The following is a 21,626-nucleotide window of genomic DNA, read 5'->3' as shown; positions in this document are numbered from 1 at the left end:
GTTTATGTTTCTTCTGAGACCAGTGTGTAACTTAACGAATGTAATTATTGCTGTGTATTTCACAGATACCTAAAAGCTAAGAACCAGCAAAATATTATTCTGCGGCTTCTTTTTAAAAAAAAATCTGAAATCATATGAGGCTGCACACTGTACTTATTCACTGTGGTTGCTTGTCACATAGACCACAGTTGGGTTTCGCTTGGTTTTCTGTTCTCCAACAGTGTGTAAGAAGAGCTTTCATCTGTCGTCTAAGCTAATTCTGCATTTATCTATTAGGTAATATCCCTAATATTCTTAACACAATGTTTACTGAGGCAATGCACGCTTGCACATCTCAATATTTGCAACCATAAACTGCAAACAGTCTCAGTCTCTGGCATTCAGCCTTGACTGTGGTTAACTAAAAACACTCAACTTTTTGCATCTGTCAGGCTTGCACCAATCCCAGTGTTTAAAATAAACAACTTTGGGAAAACTATGGTTGCATTTATTGGGTTTTTGTTGTTATTTATTTGATCTTTTGCGCCAGAGGAAACACAATCTTTAAGCATTTATCCAGCGTATAATTGATAAGACACAAGAATATGCTACTGATAAATATAATGCTACTTGGCAGTGAATGGGTTCAATATCAGCATCCCTGGCATGCACACATATCGAGTTTACCCTGAAAGTATGCAGCAGTTTCAATTTGTACTCCCCTTTCCCACTCAAGTTCAGTTCCAGCTGCGTGCTTTTCTATCAGGTTTTTCACTCTAGTATGCAGGCCAGCTCAGAACATGATCGCTCCCATATGTGTTTGCTCATCACGGGACAATGAAACTGCATGAAGCTTCTGCTATTGTTGTAACTTCTCAAACCATAAGGGTAAATTTGCAGCAGCTCGCCTTCACTTCAGCGCAAGGGAACCGCTGCACACACATCACACCGTTTCACTAATCTTCCGCAAATGACTGGGCCTTTCACTTGCTATTAGAAACTACATGATCTGAATCTGCCCAGACTAAAAGACCTTGTAATCAACCCTGGTGTAAATGTGTTAAGTTCAGTGTCTCGTTGAGGGGGGTTCAATGGTCCTGACAGTGTAATTACGGGTTGCCGCCACAACGCAGCGGCCAGCACACTCAGCGCTAATTCAATCCATCTTCATTTCCAAGAGCAACGCCCCTACCATTGATGGATAGTTATCATTAGAGAGTGACAAAGCACTGAAACAACTGAGGCGTGAGCAGCAAAGCGCGTGTGTACGTTTGTGTGCACACCGGCAGTGGAAGAGGTGTCCTCTCAGATACACACTGCTGCCCCAGACAGCAGGATTATATATTACAACAGGAATGAATACAGAGAGATGGGATGGTGAAGAACTTTGGGTCAGGGAGCAGGGTTGCATCCTTCACACCCACACACACACACACAAATAAATACACAGAATCCCCGCACAGAGTGTGTACGTGTTCACAAACACGCACAAACAGTTTGGCTCGCTGTGACCCCGACACACAGAGAGGCTATGGCTCAACTCACCAGCCTTTTATAGCATGCTGCTCACACTGCTCAGACTCACACACACACACACACTCATACAGGTCTGGGCACCGTCTGCAGCCAAACACTAAACCACAGGCTGTGATTGAGGCAGACTGGCCTGCTCCTCTATATTTTCAGTCTATATATTCAGTCCACCCTGGGCTGTATATCTTAATTATGTGCTCTACCTCTTTTCCTAAAAGAAGCGGTGATGGAGTCTGCCAGTCAGGCACTGGAGCAGCAGCAGGCCACTGAAATGAGGCCCTTCCAGTCTTTATGGGGCCTCCAGCTCAGCCACTGCATCATTACACGACTTTTAAGCTCTGGACAAAAACACAGTGGATGCCTTGTTCCCCGTGTCTTTCCTGGCGTAACGCTGCATAATAGAAGCGATCCTGTTTATGGCATTTTTTCGTCTCAAGCTGCACGCCTTCAAAACAAACTGGAACTCCGAAACTTTTCGGGAAGACTAACAGGCTGTGATAGGCTGTAATGAGTAAATAGCTCAAAGGGTAGAAGGGGAACAAATAGCCAGAAGGATTTTAGCGCTGTGCTGCGCTCACTGATTTGTCTTTTCTCTCCTCGCGGGTTGCAGCTTTAGGGTCGCTGCCGTCTAATACACACACACACGAGCGCGCACACAGACACAGGTTAGGCTTTGCCGTTTCAATGACTCAATCGCATCTGGAGCTCTCCATCGATTGTGGTCAGTGACCCAGCAAAGGCCCATGTGGCGAGCGCCTTGCTCCACCTCTCCGAATCAGACCACATTCAGAAAGGAAATCAGTATCATGGCCGCCCCTGTCCATTAACCAGGAGGTGGTGCTACCGGGATGTAGAGCACTACTTCATCTTTTTGCTTACATAGCTGAAAGGCAGACAGGGATTTGTTTGGTAGGGGTTTTCATAATAGCGGGGATTTAAAAGGCTTTTCTGACACCTGGAGTTGTAGACACTTCCTCAAAGACACAGACGTACTCTGTTTTACTGTCGGTGTCGATTTAGCGGCAGAGAGCGCTGAGAGGTTCACAGTCAGGTGACGCTGCCTACTTGAATGCATAAGATTCTCAGACTTGTGATCTCTTGTTCAGTTGGCTCACCGAGAGGAATGAATGGCTTGCTGCATAGCTCAAAACTCGCATGCACACACACCCACGCAATTAAATCTGATGCTTACTCATGCACATTGCTAATGTGCCATTAAACGCTCACATGCGCTGTGCATTTTATGCAGCGAGCTTTGGCGATCGGTACGCATAACATGGAGGCATGAGCTCAGCGGCCAATGTGCAGCCGCAGACTGGCTGGCCTGCTTGCAGACCCTGCAGTTTGTTTAGCAACACTCCTTTTGACGACGCCCGAAGGGTGCAATTAAGCCCAATTAGAGCCTGTCGGTTTTATTAAGAGGCGCAGACTGGCCAGGCTCGGGGGCAGTGAGGGGTAGAAGGGAGGAGGAGGAGGAGGAGAGGGAGGAGGAGTCTGCAGCACCAAGCTATCGCTGCTCTTGAGAAACTAGGCAAGCACCACTGAGAGGAAACTGGTGTAAATACACTGTATGCCAACTAAACAGGACAGCTGTGGCAATTATGACTAACCCACGTTGGACTTTTAAAAAAAAGCCAAGCACCCGATCAAGTCCGCTTCTGCAGGTAACCTCTGTTCAAATGCAGAGAGATTACCGTTGTGATGGCGCATAAATGCCGCTTAGAAGCGCAATTTTGTGATCAGAGAACCTGCAAGGATCAATGGATGACAAAACCAACTCATCTATAAATACTCACTGGCTACAGTGAATGCAGACATGTGTGGATGCAGATGTCACAAAGCATTTTCGGAAGGGGGTTGGGGGGGTGGCTGTGTAGTTATGCGATTCTGCCCTGATACATTAGTGTGGCAGTGAAAAGAGCAATACAGCTGGCTTGGAACAAAAACTGCAGCATCGCTTTCATCAGCAAATCAAAAAAAAAGAAGAAGAAGAAGAAGAACGCAAATGAATGTATCATTTTCTCCCCCCTCACAATTCCTTTTCCGTCGACCCCTCGACAGAGATGTTTACAGATAGCTATCATTCCCCCTCTTTTTCACATTTGTGCTTGGACATGTTTCAAAAGACCGGGCCTTTTCATCTCCCCTCTCGCTGTGAGGAAATTTGCTCCTTAATGGCTTTCAAAACAGGAAGCGCAGACAATAAAAAAAAAAGGAGAAGTGAGAAGAACGTTTCGCTCCCCGGTCACCCCCCCCCTCCTCCTTCAGTCGACGCATCCTTTGCGGAGCTGAGTGCTGCGGCACACTGCTGCTGTGCCAAGGTGCCAACTGTGCCAGTCACACTGACCTCCATCTGCAGGCAACTTGATACCATCTCTTCAACCGCCGCGTACTCCCACTGAATGGGTTTGCTCAGTCACAGTGAAGTCTGAATGGCATTCAAGGCTCAGGCTTGGAATTGTGTTTCAAGTTTGTGTGCTATTGTATTCTTTGTTCACAGCTGCTGTGTTACAAAAAAAAAAATTCCTTTATCACTAAACTGAATACTAAAACGGTTGTACTGGAGGAATGCACACAGGAATACATTACTGCCAATGTGCAAATCATCCCACTATCAGGCAAATTAGAGACGATTTTTAAAGATTTATTTATTTATTTTTAAACAAGTCTTTATCAATGACCCTCGGAAGAGTAAGGCTGAACTGCTACGGACCGGCTCAAATTACTACTTAAAGATGGTCTCTTGCCAAGTGCTAGCCTTACTATTTTTAATAGTATATGTAGGTGTCTGTTTACTCATGTTGTATTCATAATTCCGCCTCCTGCAGGGCATCCGTGTCCACTGAGTGCCCTTGAACATGCCATGAGTAGTCTTTCTGCGCCTCAACTAAAAAGAAACCTGAAAGACAGCTACACACGCTTCCGCACAGTTGGATAAAACAAACCTTAACCACACAACTCAACCTCACCAAAGAACTGGCTTTTTTTCAAAAGATGTTCAGAAGAGTGTTTTTTTTTCCTTTTTTTTTATCTCCTCGTCTTTGCTTTTTCTCTCCCTGGGAAAAACAAATGCATCATTTTTCAGTTTAAAAAAAAAAAAAAAAAAAAAGAAAGAATCTTTACTCCCTCCTCTCCCTCCCATTGTGCCATTTCCGTGTATGGAAGTGTTCCCTCCCATTGATTTTCTCCCAGCCAAGGCCCTACCCAACACAAGCTGTTTCCTTGCTGGTGTCATCTCCTTGTGCCTTTCTCCTTTTAACTGTGCTTTACTCTTGGCATAATATACAACTGCCAAACTGGTGATAGGGAGGGAAGAGCAATGGGAGGAAAAGCCGATAAATGCACTCAAAAGTTTTGGCTATTGATTTCTTTTTGAAGCAGATAGGGAATAAAGAAAACTGTTCAAAGCTACAGAGAGGCCCTTTTTTTTTGATCACCACTACAGTCGAGCCAGTTGGTAATGTTGTTGGTAGTAAGGCATTGTGTGTGCAATGTTTGCTTTGTTGTGCATTGTGTTACAGTTCAGCCAGAAGGCTTATTAAATGCAGAGGCCAGAGTGCAGTGTTATCACTGATGGATGCAATCATAGAGAAAAAGGTTTTAATTCCAACGGAGGATGTCAAAGCGAGCAGACAAAACACTGCAGCTGTGTGAGGAAACACAAAAAGTTTTTAAGTTTATAGCAAGCAAGGAAAGGCAGGACTGAAATGGAGGAACAGTGGAGAAAAAGAGGCACTGGAATATCCATGGCATCCATCTACTTAAGACAGGATACCACAATCAAAGGTGGCACAGTGGAATGTGCAAAAATCCAGATATGGAGGGCAAAGCTAAGCAGGAATACTTTCCAGCAGCAGCCTCTGCTCCCCTACTCAGCCAGCCCTCTGTGATGTGTGCCTGTGTCCACTGGGGGCTACAATTAGTCCATCAAACTCATTCAAGCCGGGGATCCACACCGCCTCTCCAATACCCCTTTCTGATTCTCCAAAGCCTGCGCTCCTCCAAAGAGACAGGCAACTTGTAAGACTAGGGGAGGTAGCCTTTGATGTGCCAGGTTTTGCCTAGGCCTCCTTTTTTGCTCATATCAAGGCTGAGGAGATATAACAATTAAAATGGCGGGACAGGCAGGCTGACATTCGTGGCAAGTGCTTGCACAGGCATGCGCCCACCTGTGCGCCTAGGACACTGGCCTTTGCAAGCAGAGGGAGCACCTCAGCCTTAGAACTGCTGGAGCAATGAGAAGTCACATGCAAGTTCAGATATGCTCTTTATGCCAGTGCTATAAATCTGTCTTGTGGCTTCTCCTGCCTTCAGATTGGCTGCTCCCCCCACCTCGTTTCCGTCTGTGTCTGTCAGTTAGGTGCTTTTTTCCCCTGTAGCAACATTTCACAACTTTTTTTTGGCCTGTAGCAGCTTAAACTAATCGAGAATTTTCATTATTTATGAACTATTTAAGTAATTTATAAAGCAAAAACATCCTCCATGTTGTTGTTGTTGGATTTTCCTTTTCATCTTCAGTTTAAGAATCTGCAGTCTTTCTGTTTTGCATTAATTAAAACTGAATAGCTTGGGTAAACAGGTAATCTGGAGGTGCCATCCTGGGCTATGGAAAGTTCTGGTGGAGATTTTTCTGACATAACATATTTTATGGAAATAGAAGTGTTTTTTTAAAAAATGTTTAATTTCATAGGCTTTTATTTTAAGTGTAGTCTTTCAAAATCACCCCCGACTTGTAATCTGCGTGTCAAAAAGACAGAATGTGTCCAGAACCCAAAATGAACAAACTCAGAGTCTGTGGTTCAGGACGAGCTGCTGCGTTTCGTTGTGTAAGACCCAGCTTCACTTCTGTCTTTGCTCCAGTGGGGCTCGGTGGCAGACAGCCAGGTAATTACACAGTACTGACTACCAGCTCGAAGAGAAAGGCCCAATACCACACACACATACACAAAAACACTTATTTGCATGCCCAAAGTATACAGCTCACACAGTCCCACCTGCACACACACACATAATCTGTCTTGCATTCTCTCTCTCTCTTCCCTCACACACACACACACACACACACACACACACACACACACATGCACACTGTCCCTGCCAAATACAAAGACTACATTATGTCAAGGAGGATTACAATGACTCCAACCTGACCCGGCTCTGCAGCCGCTCTACCTCTGGCGCGAGTCTCCCTGAATTTACTGTTTGGGGCTAAAAGACTGTCCAAAGTTTAAACAGGTGTATACTTATGCAGATGCAACAAGGCTCAAACATGTGGTCTGCATTAGCTGCTGCAGTGAAGCCAAAGCTGGAGCAGGAACCGAGCCCAGCTTGTCACTTGGGGTTGGTGATCTATTCACTTTCCATGAATTCGGGAAGTGGACACTTCCTCAAATTCCAATATAAATGAATAAACGAGTCGCTAGAAACATATGCTTATTTAATCTCCGGCATAATTCAGAATTGTGAGTGGACTGCTTTAATTATTTCCGAATTGTTGTAATTGAATTCATGCATGGGAGTAATGGGTTTAGCGCTGCTCAAGTAAAGAAATAACAAGACAATCAACCACACTGAGCGCTTTTATCGGTTTTATTTAACTGCTTTAATCCTCGGCGTTGAACCCGGAGGTGCGCAGAGATCGCAGCGTGACGTCACGGTTTCACAAAGCAGCGTAACGGAGTCATAACAAACTCTGCAACAGTCTGATGCCTTAAAACCACTTGAAAAAGCAGATATTCTTAATCATCATCAGGGCTGCAACTACACTAATCCCAACAGGCTTGCCACTTCCTTTGAGTTAGACTTCAAAAATGAAAACATTAAGACTAAAGTGAGATCTCACTGCAGTGAAATGTTTGTTTTTATTATCACATATTTCAAAAAAACTTCACATGAAGCTGTGAAGTCAATGAATCTATGGCCAGGGAGCAGCAACAACACGAGTTAGCCATTTCAATCTGACAAAAAGCACAAAAGAACCAAGGAGTGAGTCGGCATAAAGGCAAGTAAATTGCACCAGCAAAACAAAAGGGAAGTCATGCTTCAAGGAAGCAGGAGGTATTCTCTCTCCCTTGTTGGTTATTCCACACTATTTTTTTTTCCAAAGAAAGAATCTTGTTTAAAAAAAAAAAAAAAAAAAAGGAAAGAAGGCATGGATTCCAGTGAATGCCAGTGAGAATCAAGCAAGCTATTCATGCTGCCAGTTGATTTAGGCACGCCTCGCTACACACCAATCAGCCCAGCCCCGGCCTCGCCAGCCACTCACTTGTCTGCCATTCCAACACAAGATGGAGACAGTGCCAAAAGTTCCAATTAAAATATCCATTTGTGATGTCTGTGCAAGAAAAAAAAAGAAAAAGAAAACAAGGACCGGGCTTTTTCGATAGCGTAGGAGAAAATACAACAAAAGCTGCCAAAATTCTGTGGACAAGCCACATACTTAAGAGTTTTCTGTCTACACAAACTAAATAAGTACGAAGAGTGTGTATGTAGGCAGAATGTGTGTGTGAGGGAGACAGGGAGAGAGACGGACTGAGCGTGTGCATGCACGGGAGTATGAGCGTCTTGTTATGGAGGAACAGAGCATGTTGCAGATAAGAGGGCGATGCTGTTCAAAGAAAAAGGCAGGCCGGTAAAGTGCGCGCCGATTCGACATCATCGCCTTACTGTCCCTTAATGAGCCTGGAGAGGAAGTCTGGTGTCCACAGAATGGGCTCCTGTCTCACTCCAATCACGCTGCCGGGCTTTTTATTCAAATCTCACACACAACTGTCACACAGCCAGTCTGGCCGCGCTGTTTATCTTACTCCAGGAGGATGTTAACAAGACAAATGAATGAATAAATACACAAATAATGCGTTTAGGTAATGTTAATAATGTATGAATTGGAAGCTGCTTTTTGACAGTAGCGCTGCACTAAGGATTCTTCCCAACTTTGGTGACAAGCTTGTTTATTCTTTTCCCAGCATGCACTTCTCTGCATCTTTCGAAAGGCACCGTCTAGCCAGTGCTGGGCGTCTATAGCACATCTCGCTGATGAGAAAAAGCGGTCTGACACATTAGTTTAGACTTCTCTCCCATGAAAAGCAGCCAATACCCTGAGTATTGAGCCATCTCTCGCTTCATCCAAAAACCTCCAGGATGATGATCCTCCTTAATCTCCCACAATGCAGCTCTCCTTTTCACCCCATCACCATTCCCTCCTGCTATTACTTGACTGATTCCAGTGACGTCTTTAACGGGCCGTTCAATTAGAGCAGACGTTTCAGAACGGCTGGATAAATAAATACAAAAGCGTGCTCACACCTGCATAGGTATGCAAAAAGCAGTCGTATCACAGCGTCACCTGCCTCAAAGAAGTGTCCCAAACTTCGAGGACTATTAGAACAAACAAAAACAAAAACAACAAAAAAAAAGGAAAAACAGGAGCAGAGGGGGAAAAATAAAAAAAAAACACTCAAAGAAACTGACTGAGTAGGAAAATAAGCATCACATCAAATTCCCTCCCCGGGCCGAGACAAAAGCGAGGCCTGGTACTCAGACACTGTCGACTGCGCGCACTTGGAAGACGGAGGGAAAAAAATAACAACCAGCACATCAAAACCAGAGCCAAACAAATCCAAGAAAAGTTCAGATAGGTCTTCATTGGAACCGCAGAGAGGAACAAATCAAATAAATTGGGGGGTTAGTCTCGTTCAGGCTGCCCCGACAAACCAGAAAACACGGTTTAGAATATATGAGGAAGGTGACGGAGGACGATGCTAAATGACTCAGAAAGCAGATACCCCGTGTTTACCCCTGCAAACTCCAAAAGAAAAGCCCCCTCTCCTGTTATAACGCGGGTGGGAGAGAGAAAACTGAATTCGAGGCAGCTTAAGTGCTCTCTGGAATCACTCAGCATTCCACCGTCTCCGACACATACACATTCACCGAGTCGAAATTTGACTGCGACAGTGTATTCATCCATAACTGTAAATTGTTCTTTGGGGAATTTGGCGGGGCTTCGTACACCCCAAAACCCCTTCACCCCCTCCCATCTTTCCCCGCTACAGTCCCTGTATCTTTGGCCTTTCCAGAAAGCTGTCTCCATCACTCTCAATCACAAGCTGCTTGCTCATATGTAAAGAACAGACAGTTGCCAAAGCAATTGTGGGATCACTCCGTGCTAAATCATTATAAAACCAGAAATATCTGTGAGGCCACAACAGTGATCTGGGGCTTATAAAGACGAAGGCAACAATAACTCATTGCCTATGTCCTTGAAGCACCTTCTGTAGTTGGATTATTGATTGCTTTCTGATTACTGTTTGCATTTATTAAATCTTTTAAGTACATGTTGCTTGTCTCAGATGCCTTCTCTCTTTCTGCCCTATAGGCCACAGATTATGTGCATCAGCACTGCTAATAAAGGGTTTAAATATCTGGGGGGGAAAAAAACTGGCAAAACTTCCAAAGTTTTTAAATTTTACTTCAAGACTTCAGTAAGAAAATTAAATCGTATATGTTTAGGAGACAAGAAAATACACCTTCCACTGCTTTTATTATTATAATTTCTAGATTTTAATTTCCAATGCCATATTTTTTTATTTGCAGGCTCTACTACAGTAACTTTGCGTGATTAAGGCTTTATACTGCCTTGGTCCGGCCCCTCGGCTAATCCACAGCCCTAAAGCGCCAGAGCTGGCTGTCTGAGATGACCATATTAGGGATATATGATCTCATTGACATCACTGACAGATAAGAGTGGAAAAAACTGTCTAAAACCCACCCTGAAGCAGTCTGAAGCCCATACGCTACCCTCACAATTTGAAAATTTGGCCATCTTAAATACAAGCGTCCTTCATTCTGACAGCATGAGAGAATATAAGGAAAAGGCCAGTAGGTCCAGGTTCTAGTTACCAGTTTTCTCTTAAGTTTACGTCCAAGTCTTTGATATTAAACAGTAATATATACTAAACGCCATGCCTGTGCTGACTAAAGGATCAGACAAACAGCTGCTCCCCAACTTTGCTACTTGCCCCTGTTGTAGTCTGGTTGTTGTTGTAAACTGACAGTTTCCTACATAAAGAAAAAGCCTGACTTCTCTTTGTTGTGGCTCAAAAAAGGCATGCTCCTCTGAAAAGTGATTTTTTTCTCAACTACAGAAGGCTGTCATTTTGAAAGAAGCACAATACTGCAAACACACCTTCACTAGTTGTGTGTGTGTATATATATATATATATAGAGAGAGAGAGAAATATATAAATATATATATTCAACCACCTGCTTTTTTAAAACTAAACAAAGGGCAGTGATACCTGCACAACATGCATGCTACAAAGAATTTGTGTATGTGTGTATGTGTGTGCATGTGCTAACAATCAAGAGCCAAAAATCACTAAATTCTGCAGGCCACCCCTGGGATATATTCTCTAAATCTCTTCACCCGTTCTCTAAAGTTCACTTCCAAACTTCCTGGAAAAAAAGGAGCACAATTTTCTGAGGAAACACAAAGAGGGTTAGTGAGAGTAATAACAGCACGGAGTAATAACATTTTGTTTAATCCCGCACAATTCTGCCTCGTACCAGAGTGAGAACAGCAAACCGGCGGGGGAGGTGAGGCGGTGCGGCGAAAAGAAATTGCCACTCCTGCAGATGGACCCGTGTTAGCAGCAGAAGTAAGAGGTAGGAGTTTGTCTGCAAGAGAAACGCCACAAACTCCTGAAAAGTTGCCATGAGCCACTGCTACCCTCCCACTGCCTCTTCCCTCCTCTTTGTGGCTCGGCTAAAACCTCAGGCCCTTCCTTACTACTGCCGGGAGGGGGCAAAAAAAATGAGGTCAAGGATCGCCTTACTCAGGCCTGCCTCCCCTATGGTCACCCCCTCTTCACCACCCCCCTCCCCACCCGCCCCGCTCACTTAAAACCTCATTCCATCACTGTGGCCAAATCCACCTCGTCCGACTCTCACTCCGCCCTCCACCGCTCAGAGTTTCATTTCTTCCCTCCCCTCTTCTTCGCTCCCACCCACCCTGTGCACTCAACCCGGTGCTAATTGGTAAATCTGTTGAACCATGCCATCCCTAACAATGAGACACCTGGAGCTCTGTCAAAACAAGTTTCCCTGTGAAACGGCCTCCAGTGTTAATACAGTAGCGTACCGAGACGCTGAGTCTGTTGTCACTCGCGAGGCTGACCACAGAAATGCAACCAGGGATCGTCCTATCTGAGGACATGTCTCAAACGCAAGCACACCCCGACTGCCGGGATGTGAGGAGTGGTTTGTCGTAAATTAAGATTATTCATTAATATTACTCCTGAACCTTGACCCTGTTTCTTTGTGCAAATAAACTCTGACTTGATTGTCATGTTTTTCCAAAGCTTACTTAGTTAGGGGCTTTCAATCCACTCCTTGAAAGCCTGAAAGTCAGAGCTCGGGGTTAAATAGAGTCAAACTCCTGAATGCACTCACATAAAAGTTATACCATAACCTGACTATCTATCATCTAAATAAGTCACACCTTAGACACAAGGACACTACGCACACACACTCGTGTAGACAAAGATTTGTTTGTAAGACACGAGCACGCACGCACACACACACACACACACACACACACACACACACACACACACACACACACACACACACACACACACACAGAAAAAGACAGATAGGCACACCCAACAGTGATCCTTACAGACCTTGTCAAACAAGTTCTAGCAAAGGCACTTGTACAAGAGGGGAGGGGGGGAGAATCACGTCGACGTCGACGGAGGAATGTTAACCACATTAACAGCTGATTTCCCTTCGGCCTGTTTTAAAGGGGCTATGTTTGGGGGTTTTTCCCTCCTAACAACAAAGGCTGCACATGGTGTGCAAAATCAACAAGCAATTGATTAGTCAAACAATTCAAGTAAGCAATCCAGAGAGCAACGGACGTCTCAGAGGAGATTAAGACGTCTCTGATGGGCTTCGTAATTCCAGCCTCTTTCTGACTTCCCAATGCCCAAATGAAGCAAATCAAAACAAGGCTTAGCGATGTCCTCAGAATGTCAGCACTGCAGTAGAAACAGGACTAACTTTACCTGTAAGCTTCACTTCTGTGGAGAAGTTATAACCAACGAGTTACTCTTTGATAAAATCTGGAACCAAATGCCAGGAATAAGGAAAACTCTCAATATTCAAAACAAGTGCACAGACAGTGGCAGAGTTAAGGGTGGCCAGGGCTACCCACTGCCGTCACTGTCTAAAACAGTTAGCCAACCCACACAAGCAAAAATGAAGCCGGTAAAGGAGTTTTGCATATACAAACAGAACTGCAATTTCATCCATTTGATCATATTTTCAACTCCAATAACCTTATAAAAATTCTTTGAAACAACAATAATAACAATAAAAAGTATGCAGTGCTTTCAGATATATTTGCCGTCTCAATTTAAGGGTAGTCTCAACCTGGCTACCCCCATAAAAAAGGTCTTACCCTGCCACACTGCACATCTAAAAAGGACATTACCCATTAAAACATGCATTCATTTTTTCTTACTCCTCTTTAAAAAAAATGTTATCACTAGAAAGATCTGGAAAGTAAAAACAGTCACATGCAAAGACATTTTCAAAGTTGAATAAAGCTGAACATAAAAAGAAAAAGAAAAGAAAATCCAAGAAGTTAAATGGATATAAAAGAATGAAGCCTGAGCACCGTCCCTCCGGTACCATCTCCTGGATGAAGGCATTTTAGACATTCAAAAAGCACATTAGCATTAGAGCAGCAGCACTGAATTAGCGCAATAAACAGCAAAGCATAATAATCATCATCATCATCATCATCATCATCATCACCAGGATTTCATTTTTCATTCTTATTTTTGTTGCTGTTGTTTTAAATCATCAATTATCAGCTGTTAATTTGTGTGTGGAATCAACCAAAAATAAAATCCAAGAAGATATTTTTGGAATTCAAAGGTCTCTCACCAAATGAAATTGGTGAAGGCTCAGATCTGACTGTCCGGGGAATTCCCAGCGGAAGGGCCCCTGTAAGGCAAAGATGGACGTTCCCAAGTCACACAATTATATCAGCTCTCCATCTCTCATCTATTCTTTCTCTCACTCGTACACTCTCACACACACACGAACACAGATATCTGCACTCATTCCCAGCCGGCCAGGTTTTATGCAGAAAGCTACGTGTTTCCCTGGAAATAACGCATCCCCCTGGCCTTTTAGTTATTTAAGCGACTGCCTCATCTCTGCTGGCTCAGCTTTCTCCTGGGTGCGCGCTCGGCCCCGTTATGACTAATTTTACTCAGAGAGAATGGGAGAACACTGGCTCGGCACGGGGTTACGCGGTTGTCGGTACTGGCTGGCTGGTTGTTCAAACAGTATTTCACTTTGGTAGAACATTTCATCTCCTCAGCATGCGCACCTTCACATATGTTCAGCAGCAGTCAGCTGATCTAGGGACTTAGCGTCGCCACCATTTTGGCAAAAGCTCAAAAATTTTTAACTGCAAACAGGCGACAGGATGATAAATGTCACCAGTCGTGCTTTTACTGATGGCAGAACCGCTGAATTTGAAATAAGAAATTGCGCCTGAAATAAAATGATGGCGACTTTGAGTCCCCAGAGCAGAATTTTCAGGTGTTTTTACCTCTCTGATATAGGCATTAAAATTGTGAACTACATTACTAGGTTTTCAAATACCTGATTTTTTTCTTTAGGAGGCATTCAGAGGTTAAACTGGCACATTTAAAAAGATAGATAATTTGCCTTAAAGTCTGGGATTATAGAGGACAGGAGGAGAAAAAATAAGGGCTGGAGATAAAGAGCCAAGAGGCCGAGACACTTAACAATGTTTTTAAATTTAATACGCACACTTGACAAAATAAATTAAATATTTAACAATTTGTATTCTCACTGGGTGGCCTGTTAACAAGTTATCAGGTGTTTTAACACATTAAGGTGTTATGTTCCAAATCCAAGGAGCAAGGAGACTCTTCGGGCTTTGTTGTGGTGTTGTTGCTGACTAAGCCAACACTGAGTGGATTGTCTGTAGGAACAAGCCACCGTCCAGACTGCTGGACAGATACAATGACTGAGGTGCTCTCATTTTCATTGTCACAGTTCCCGGGCCTGACGCCATGTCTCGACTGCCTCAGATTTTGGCCCGAGCCGATGATGTAAGCGTGACCCCTTGAACAAACTCCTTGTCTGGAGAAGACGGCGAGTGACAGCGGACAGTCACAGCCGTCTGTAATCTGAGAGCTGGACGGCACCGCCAAGAAGAACTAGCCTATATAAATGAAATCTTCAGTGGTGTTACGTGCTAAGTTGGATTTACATATCGGTATATAGAATGACAAAATGCAGTATTAGTATTAGTAAACTCAACTAGGAAAATACTTGCACATAAAAGAATCAGATGAAAATATCTTGTTATGTTTGAGATGTGCAGTGAAGGACAAGGATGGACGGAGGGACACATGAACAAAAAGAAAACAAAAGGTGGGGTGGAGGTAGAAGAGGTTATTTAGAAAAAGGCTTAAATGCAGAAGGAAAAAGCAGCTTAAGGCTGACATAAGCCAGGATAGAGAAAGTGCGCTGGGTAAAGCCTATGGACAGTTTGTGGGTGGTGGCTGCTGACCACGGGGTCGCTAATTAACAAGAGAGAAGGCTAGGCCTCCCGGAGGCCTGGACGATTGTCTGGACAGCCCAGGTGCATGGCCCATTCAGACCACAGGAAGCCCCCTTTATCCCTCTTCCCTCAAAATGGACAGAGAAGTGGTCAAGGAGGGTGAATGTGATCCTGTCTCTTTCTAATGCTGACCTCGAGTAGCAGTCGCGCGACTATAATAGGAATCCACAGAGGCACTGTGGTCTGTCTTTTCTGAATGCATGGCTAAAGCTGCTTTTTCCCCCCAACCTAATATCAAAAATATGTCACTTTGTATTATTTTCTTCCCAGCCTCCTTCTAGTAGAGAACCGGTGAGAGTGAATGGGAGTAAAATACACATGTTCAACAGTTGCAAAAGCTCAGGTGGGAGGTCTTACACACCGTAAAAATGCCCAGATTCCATCACTTCCTCCACACTAATTACCATACACTTGGAGCGAGTGCCCTTCTTCTCTTCATCCCTGAGCCCATGCTTCACTTCCTCTGACACACACACACGCACACAATGGCACACAGCGAGGTGCAGTCGGGAAATGGTTAACACTCCAGCCGTCCCCTGCTGCCAGTGAAAGCCCACAAAACAATGGAGACATTGTTCGTCCAGGACTAGACTCTAGACTCTAGGGTTGTGTACGCGTGTGCATGAGTGTGCACGTGGATGTCAGAAAGTAGACTGTGTGCGTATGCTCTTAACATGGACATGCCCACCCACCATTCCCAGAATAGCAAATTAGGAAATGTGATTCAATTAGAATGGCATATCTTGGTTTCTTGGTACTGGATTAACTAAAATTGAGAAAAAAGAAGAAAAAAACTTTCTGAAAGTTGACAAATGATGCCATGACATTACCAACATGAGCTACAGCAATACTGTTGATGCCATCAACACATACTGTGTAAGAGATGGATTTCCAAAACAATCTCATGTTGTGACATGTTGTGTTACCGGTTAACGCAATAATCCCTATCTAAATAAAAGTGTAAGGCTGATTAAGTCACGCATATCTACTCCAAAACCTATCGACCAGCTTCAGGCTACTTCCTCTAGCCAAGTGTGCACAAAGAGTCTTCAAGACCACAGTGTCAAATTAAAACCTCACAATAAAAAAGGCAAGTTGACAAAGTAAGGACTGTTTATGATCTTTCCCTCAGGAGCTGTGTGAGGCATAAAAATGTTTCTTGGAGTCTCTCCCTCTAGAAATACACATCAATAGGCAGATAAATATTGAATAACTTTCAACCAATGGCATGAAAGTTCAGCAGCGGCAGGTTTCGAGGCTGCCTGCGGGGTGGTCAGGCACTTCAAAAAGTCCTGCGTGCCCCCCTTTGAGGGCATGGTAAACAGGGGCATACACCGTGCCCTCAGAAAGACCAGCCGGCGTGAGGTCACTTCCTCTTTTTCTTGGCTGATCCTCCAGTGCTCCACCTCGAATGAGCCTTCCAGACAGAAATGACACCATCTGTCTGCATCTCTGTCCCTGCCCATCTCTCTGTGCCTTAACTTTCTCAGAGGCTTTATCTGCAGGCATCGATGTCTTTCCTTCTTTCTCCGTCTTTATATTGTTGTTTTAACTGTCTCTGGGTCACCCAGGCTTCAGATTGCTGTTATCGACAGGCCAATCAAGAGGTTCTTATCACTGTTGAAGCAGCCTGCTAGTGCTCCAGGCAGGAAGAGTCAAGGTGCTTGAATGTTTCTTTGCATTTGTAAACAAAAAGAAGCTACTGTTTACACCTGTGGGAGTCCGCGTGGGGTTATCATTGGAATTCACTACGCTGTACACAGTTATCTGTCTTTTCTATATGTATGACAGCCGATATGATGCAAACCAGGGAAACATTCAATCACACTTCCTTCTCAGTCAGAGGTGGATGCTGGAGCAGGATGGAAGGAGTGGCAACAATACAAGCTGCAGTTCACATTCAATTTCATCACTTGAACTAACAGCCAGTTGTGTGCCTATGCAGCCATGCTGCAATGCCTCTGATCTTACCAGCCTGTGTACTCTATCAAACAGATCACACTGGGGTTGGGCAATATGACCACAGATATTACAATATATTCTCCCATATTGATCACTGTCAGTACTAATCACGCTAAGAGTTTAAGAGCGCTCTCACTATTGCAATGTGATATTTCTTTGGCTCTCTGCTTACAAGTAAAGCCCAAAGAAAGCAAAAAGCACACCAAAAGGTTTATTTAGGATTCAGATGAGGTTTTAATTATCAAATCCAACTCACAGCCCTGTAAAAACCCATTTAGGAGATTGAATTGGAAAAAGGTTGCTCAGGCTCACTATTATTTTTGGCCAGAAATCACCTATTCAGTCCCAAACTAAATTGTATCCATGCTCAAAGCCCATCTGTGCCCACACTAGGCTTAACTGTTCCTTTTTACTAGGGGTTATGTTGGATGAACGTATGTACATGTTGCTGCTATCTGCAAACTAGATGACCTACAGTGTCCAATGTTTATCTGTGGTACTGGCTAAATGTAAAAGAGCTACATGTTTATAATAACGATTTATTTTCCCCCCACCAGCTTAAAAGAAAACGAGATAACGAGAAAATAAAATATGGTCTGTTTCAGAATGTCACTGCGGCATCTCTATTTTTAACATAACTTTATTCGTCTTTATTTGTTTTAAAGCAGCAATTTTCTGTTACATTTAATCCCACTTTACTGCCTTAAAGTGTCCTTTGGCATAAAATGTTCCAGGATTTTATTAAACTTGGGAGAAAACTGATCTGGCCACGGCTTCGCTTCTCTTCATGCATTTTGCTTTTACATCTCCCTGATCTATTACTTATGACCAATTTATGTCTTTATGTCTCTTATCTTTTGGTGTAACTCAATAGGTACGGTCTCTGCTTTTCACTGTTGCGAGCTTATTTCTTCCATCAGTCTGGTTGTCCATCTTTCTTGTTTCATGTTTGTTTTTGCCCCATAGCCAATTTCTGTTTTGTGAGCTGGTGTTGCCTTTTTGTTCCAAGCCTATTACTGTTTCATGCTTGACTGACTGTGTGGCGTTGTAATGGAGCTTACTCTATGTCTTCTAAAAATCAGATGTTTACATTTATAAAATGTGCTTTAATTGCAATTATAGATCATTTTAGCAGCCAACTGAGGTCTCTAATTAAAGCAGTTTATTACAGAAGAAAAGCAGCATGACGTCACCCCCAGTCTCCAAAGTTAGAGCTGCAGCGCTTTTTCTTGTCCTTAAACTTCTTCATGCGGGGAAGTAACGTGAATTGTGCTGCACGAGTTGATGCGTATGTGAGGCGGTATTTACAGCCATATGACTCATAGCAGGATAAAACCTCAAGTATTTACCTGCAGCGTTTGCTGCCTACGACCAGTTTAATGACTTCAGAGAAGTTGGGACTCTTTTTCTCAGCGTCTCCAAAAATAACAGAGTAAGAAGAGGCCCCCTGAACTCTTTGGTATAAAAATAACACTAGCATCGCGGGCGAAGATAAGGAGGGCCTTAGCTGGGCTTGTTTTGTTCAGAATAACACTGTCATCACTGGCTCTTTGTCTTGAAGACCACTTTTGACAGGGTTTCTGTTTTAAATAAAAAGCCTTGTCAAGTCCTGCTATTTTTAAGCTATGTTGTGCCTAACTTAAATAGCCAAAAACACTAAAGAGGCTTTGGTTTGCCAACTTTTCAGCATGAGTTCGAGCACGTATTTACTACACACCATAAATGTAAGTGAACTGATCAAATGTCATATGTGACTCAGAGGGACACCGTGTCTTGACAGTGTAATCTGCGTGACAAAAATCCTTACTAAGTTTGGCGTGAGCTCCAGAGTCATGATGACAACTGTGCAGCAAACACAAAAAAGGTGGGGGGGGGGGTTACTTTGTAGCAATTACCACAGGAGATATTATATTCACGAGGATACAAACTTGGAAGGTTTCTCCTTCTCAAATTTTCATTTTCATAACAGTTAATGCACTCTGAACAAAAGTAACAACTGTGCCAATAACGGCCCAGGGCGTTGATGGCCACCTCACTAATTCTGCTCAATCCCTACTCTCATTGATTTTCTTGGCTCGCTAACCCTGTGACCACATACGCACACCTCCCCATGTTCAACCTCTCCGCTGACCTCCTGAAAACTTTAAGCCTTTGGCTAACTATGAAGTTCATATTCAACTGTTCAATCTAGAACTGCTAGCCTCTTAGATATTGACATGCCTGGGATAGATGCTCTGTTATGTGCATGTACTGAATATGCCCCTATGGCTGTCCAGCCAACTCTCCTGCCAGAGTACTCCTCCAACTACATGGGTAGGGTAATCAATGCTGAAGGAACGCCCACACTTCTCTCAAAGGCGGTGTATTAGCAGCCCAGCGTTAGCCTGTTCTCATGAAAAAGTTGTCAACACGAGACCAGTTTTTCCACCATCAGCCAGCTCAGCCTGGCCCGGGAGTTATCATTTTTCCCTGAGATTACAGCACCTGCCACAGCGGCCGCCCCTGATCGCACTTGCAAAACCTCTGCTTTCTGGGACCCACGAAACTGCCCTTGTCAAAGCGTGCACCCGCACAAAAAAGAAAAAGTTGATATAAAACTGACTGGGTGGTTAGTGACTGTGTTTAAGGGTAAATGCAAACAGCTATGCGTATTCAAGTCCAAGGGTTTGTTTCTGTTCAGCTCCGTCAGTCGTGAATGAGGGAAGAAAGAGATAAAGGACCGAGCGGCGTATTACTTACAACGATGTGTGCCGGTGAAGGGGACCTGGCATCTTTAAGTGCTTGTCTACTTTGAAGACTTCCTGGTTGAACATCTAGCAGGGGCCATTTCATCTGTAGGTACTGAATGGCAGAAAGGAAACAGAATGGAAAGAAAGAAACAAAACATGTTAACAATGCAGAAAGCAAAAACCAAAAGACCAAATTAAAAAAAAGACAAAAAAAGGGGGGAGACGACATTTCTTGACAAGTGTATGGATGTGGAAACTTAAAAACATGGAAACGCAAATAAAGATCTAAAGGCGGATGGTAGAAGGTGGTGAGGATGGGTCAAGCATGCACATGAGAGTCCACAGCAGCAGCAGCGGCAGCAGCAAAACCAAATCATATCAGAAACACATAGCACACATGTGGTAACCAGGCTCCATCGCAAGTTTAGAGCTCTACTTATCTTTAATTTTTTTTTATGTTAGCTAAGCAGCAGACACGTGATTCAGTGACACTTTTTTGGAGTTAAGGTCGAGTTAGGGCTGGCACTGTACGCAGCTTATGGCTTTAAGATGACCTAATGTCATAAATGTGATTGTTGTCAGACATTTTATTAGAACCCATAAAGCGGATAGAGCATGGCGTCTCACCACCACGCTCGTCTAAGGCTAAACCTCTTGACTGCACTCATAAATGATTGACTTGGCCTCTATCAGAAGTCAGTCTGTCTCTTTCTCCCACCCTCTCTCTCTCTTTGACACACACGCACACAGATAAGCAGAAACACAGGTCAAGAGAAACATCTGTCTGGGTAATAAACTTGGTGGCATCCTTTGTAATTTGATGACATCGGTTACGTTGACCTTAAAAAGTACTAGCTCATACCTGTTGGCAAAACGACCGGGAAAATTTCTGGACGTGCATATTCAGTCAGAATAAAACATTGCAAATGCTCAAACATGCAAGAGCAGTATGAAATTTATAAATTCTTGCTGACCACACAGTAAACTGTGGCTTGCTCAGCCACCAACTGCCTGGTGTTGACTCTGCTTATCAATGTCACAGCCACCTAGCTCGAGGGAAAGAGGTCACAGCAACTGTTTCAGCTGTGAAGGAAGGGACAACAGGGGCTCTACGCAGCATAATAACAACGGGGTATTTCAGTCACATTCGAATATTTGCTTCATATCTGCTTCAATTCCATTGAGGAATCACTGGGGTTGGGACTAACTAACACCAAAGAGGAGTAACAGCCCTATGCTGTAACTTCAGTGCCACGGACACTCTTAAATCACACTTCTTCCCAGTCTCTTCTCCATATTTATATATAATTATTACCCCCATGATCACATGTTGGCACATGATGACAAAAAGTTTGCATTATCTGTTCCTCGAGAACAATCTATGCAGAGCAGAGGAGATCGAGCTTAATTGTGTGGTAGCGCTCGCACAGCGACGAAGGTACGCATCCGCTTTCTTTGTGTTGCCATCTCGCAGAAGTGACGGCTCGGGCACGTCTGAGGATATGTGTGTGCGCATGTGTGCGAGAGTGTGCCGGTGCTGGTGAGAGTGAGCGTGTCGCGACCCTTCCTGAGACTGTGTCTAAATCAGTGGTAATTAGCGAAGGGTTCACTGTGGGGTGTCTGCCAGTGATAGACGCTGGAGGGAGTTATTGACTCCATGTCCTCGGTTATAGCCTGTACTGGGGAAAAAAACAGTTTGCTGCCTGGTCTTTCTCCACAGCTAACACTCATTTATGACCCAAAGATGGCTT

General features: G+C 43.9%; 1 protein-coding gene across 26 annotated transcripts in view; it reads right to left on the bottom strand.

Annotated features, from left to right (window-relative positions):
• Positions 1–21,626, bottom strand: part of tcf7l2 (transcription factor 7 like 2) — an 88,210-nt gene that overhangs the window by 37,800 nt on the left and 28,784 nt on the right. For 16 of the 26 annotated variants that reach the window (XM_039616027.1, XM_039616028.1, XM_039616030.1 and 13 more), the window contains exons 4-5: positions 19,886–19,987; positions 13,465–13,524 (exon numbers count right to left, since the gene is read on the bottom strand). In XM_039616027.1, the coding sequence (XP_039471961.1) occupies positions 13,465–13,524; positions 19,886–19,987 (162 nt within the window). The remainder of the gene's footprint in view (positions 1–13,464; positions 13,525–19,885; positions 19,988–21,626) is intronic. The other 10 variants (XM_039616032.1, XM_039616033.1, XM_031749158.2 and 7 more) reach the window with 1 other exon arrangement.

The sequence above is a fragment of the Oreochromis aureus genome, linkage group 8 (genome assembly GCF_013358895.1).
Source record: "Oreochromis aureus strain Israel breed Guangdong linkage group 8, ZZ_aureus, whole genome shotgun sequence".
In the NCBI taxonomy this organism is placed as follows: Eukaryota; Metazoa; Chordata; class Actinopteri; order Cichliformes; family Cichlidae; genus Oreochromis; species Oreochromis aureus.
The sequence above is the reverse complement of the archived record's forward strand: the minus strand, read 5'-3'. Positions and strand labels throughout refer to the sequence as shown.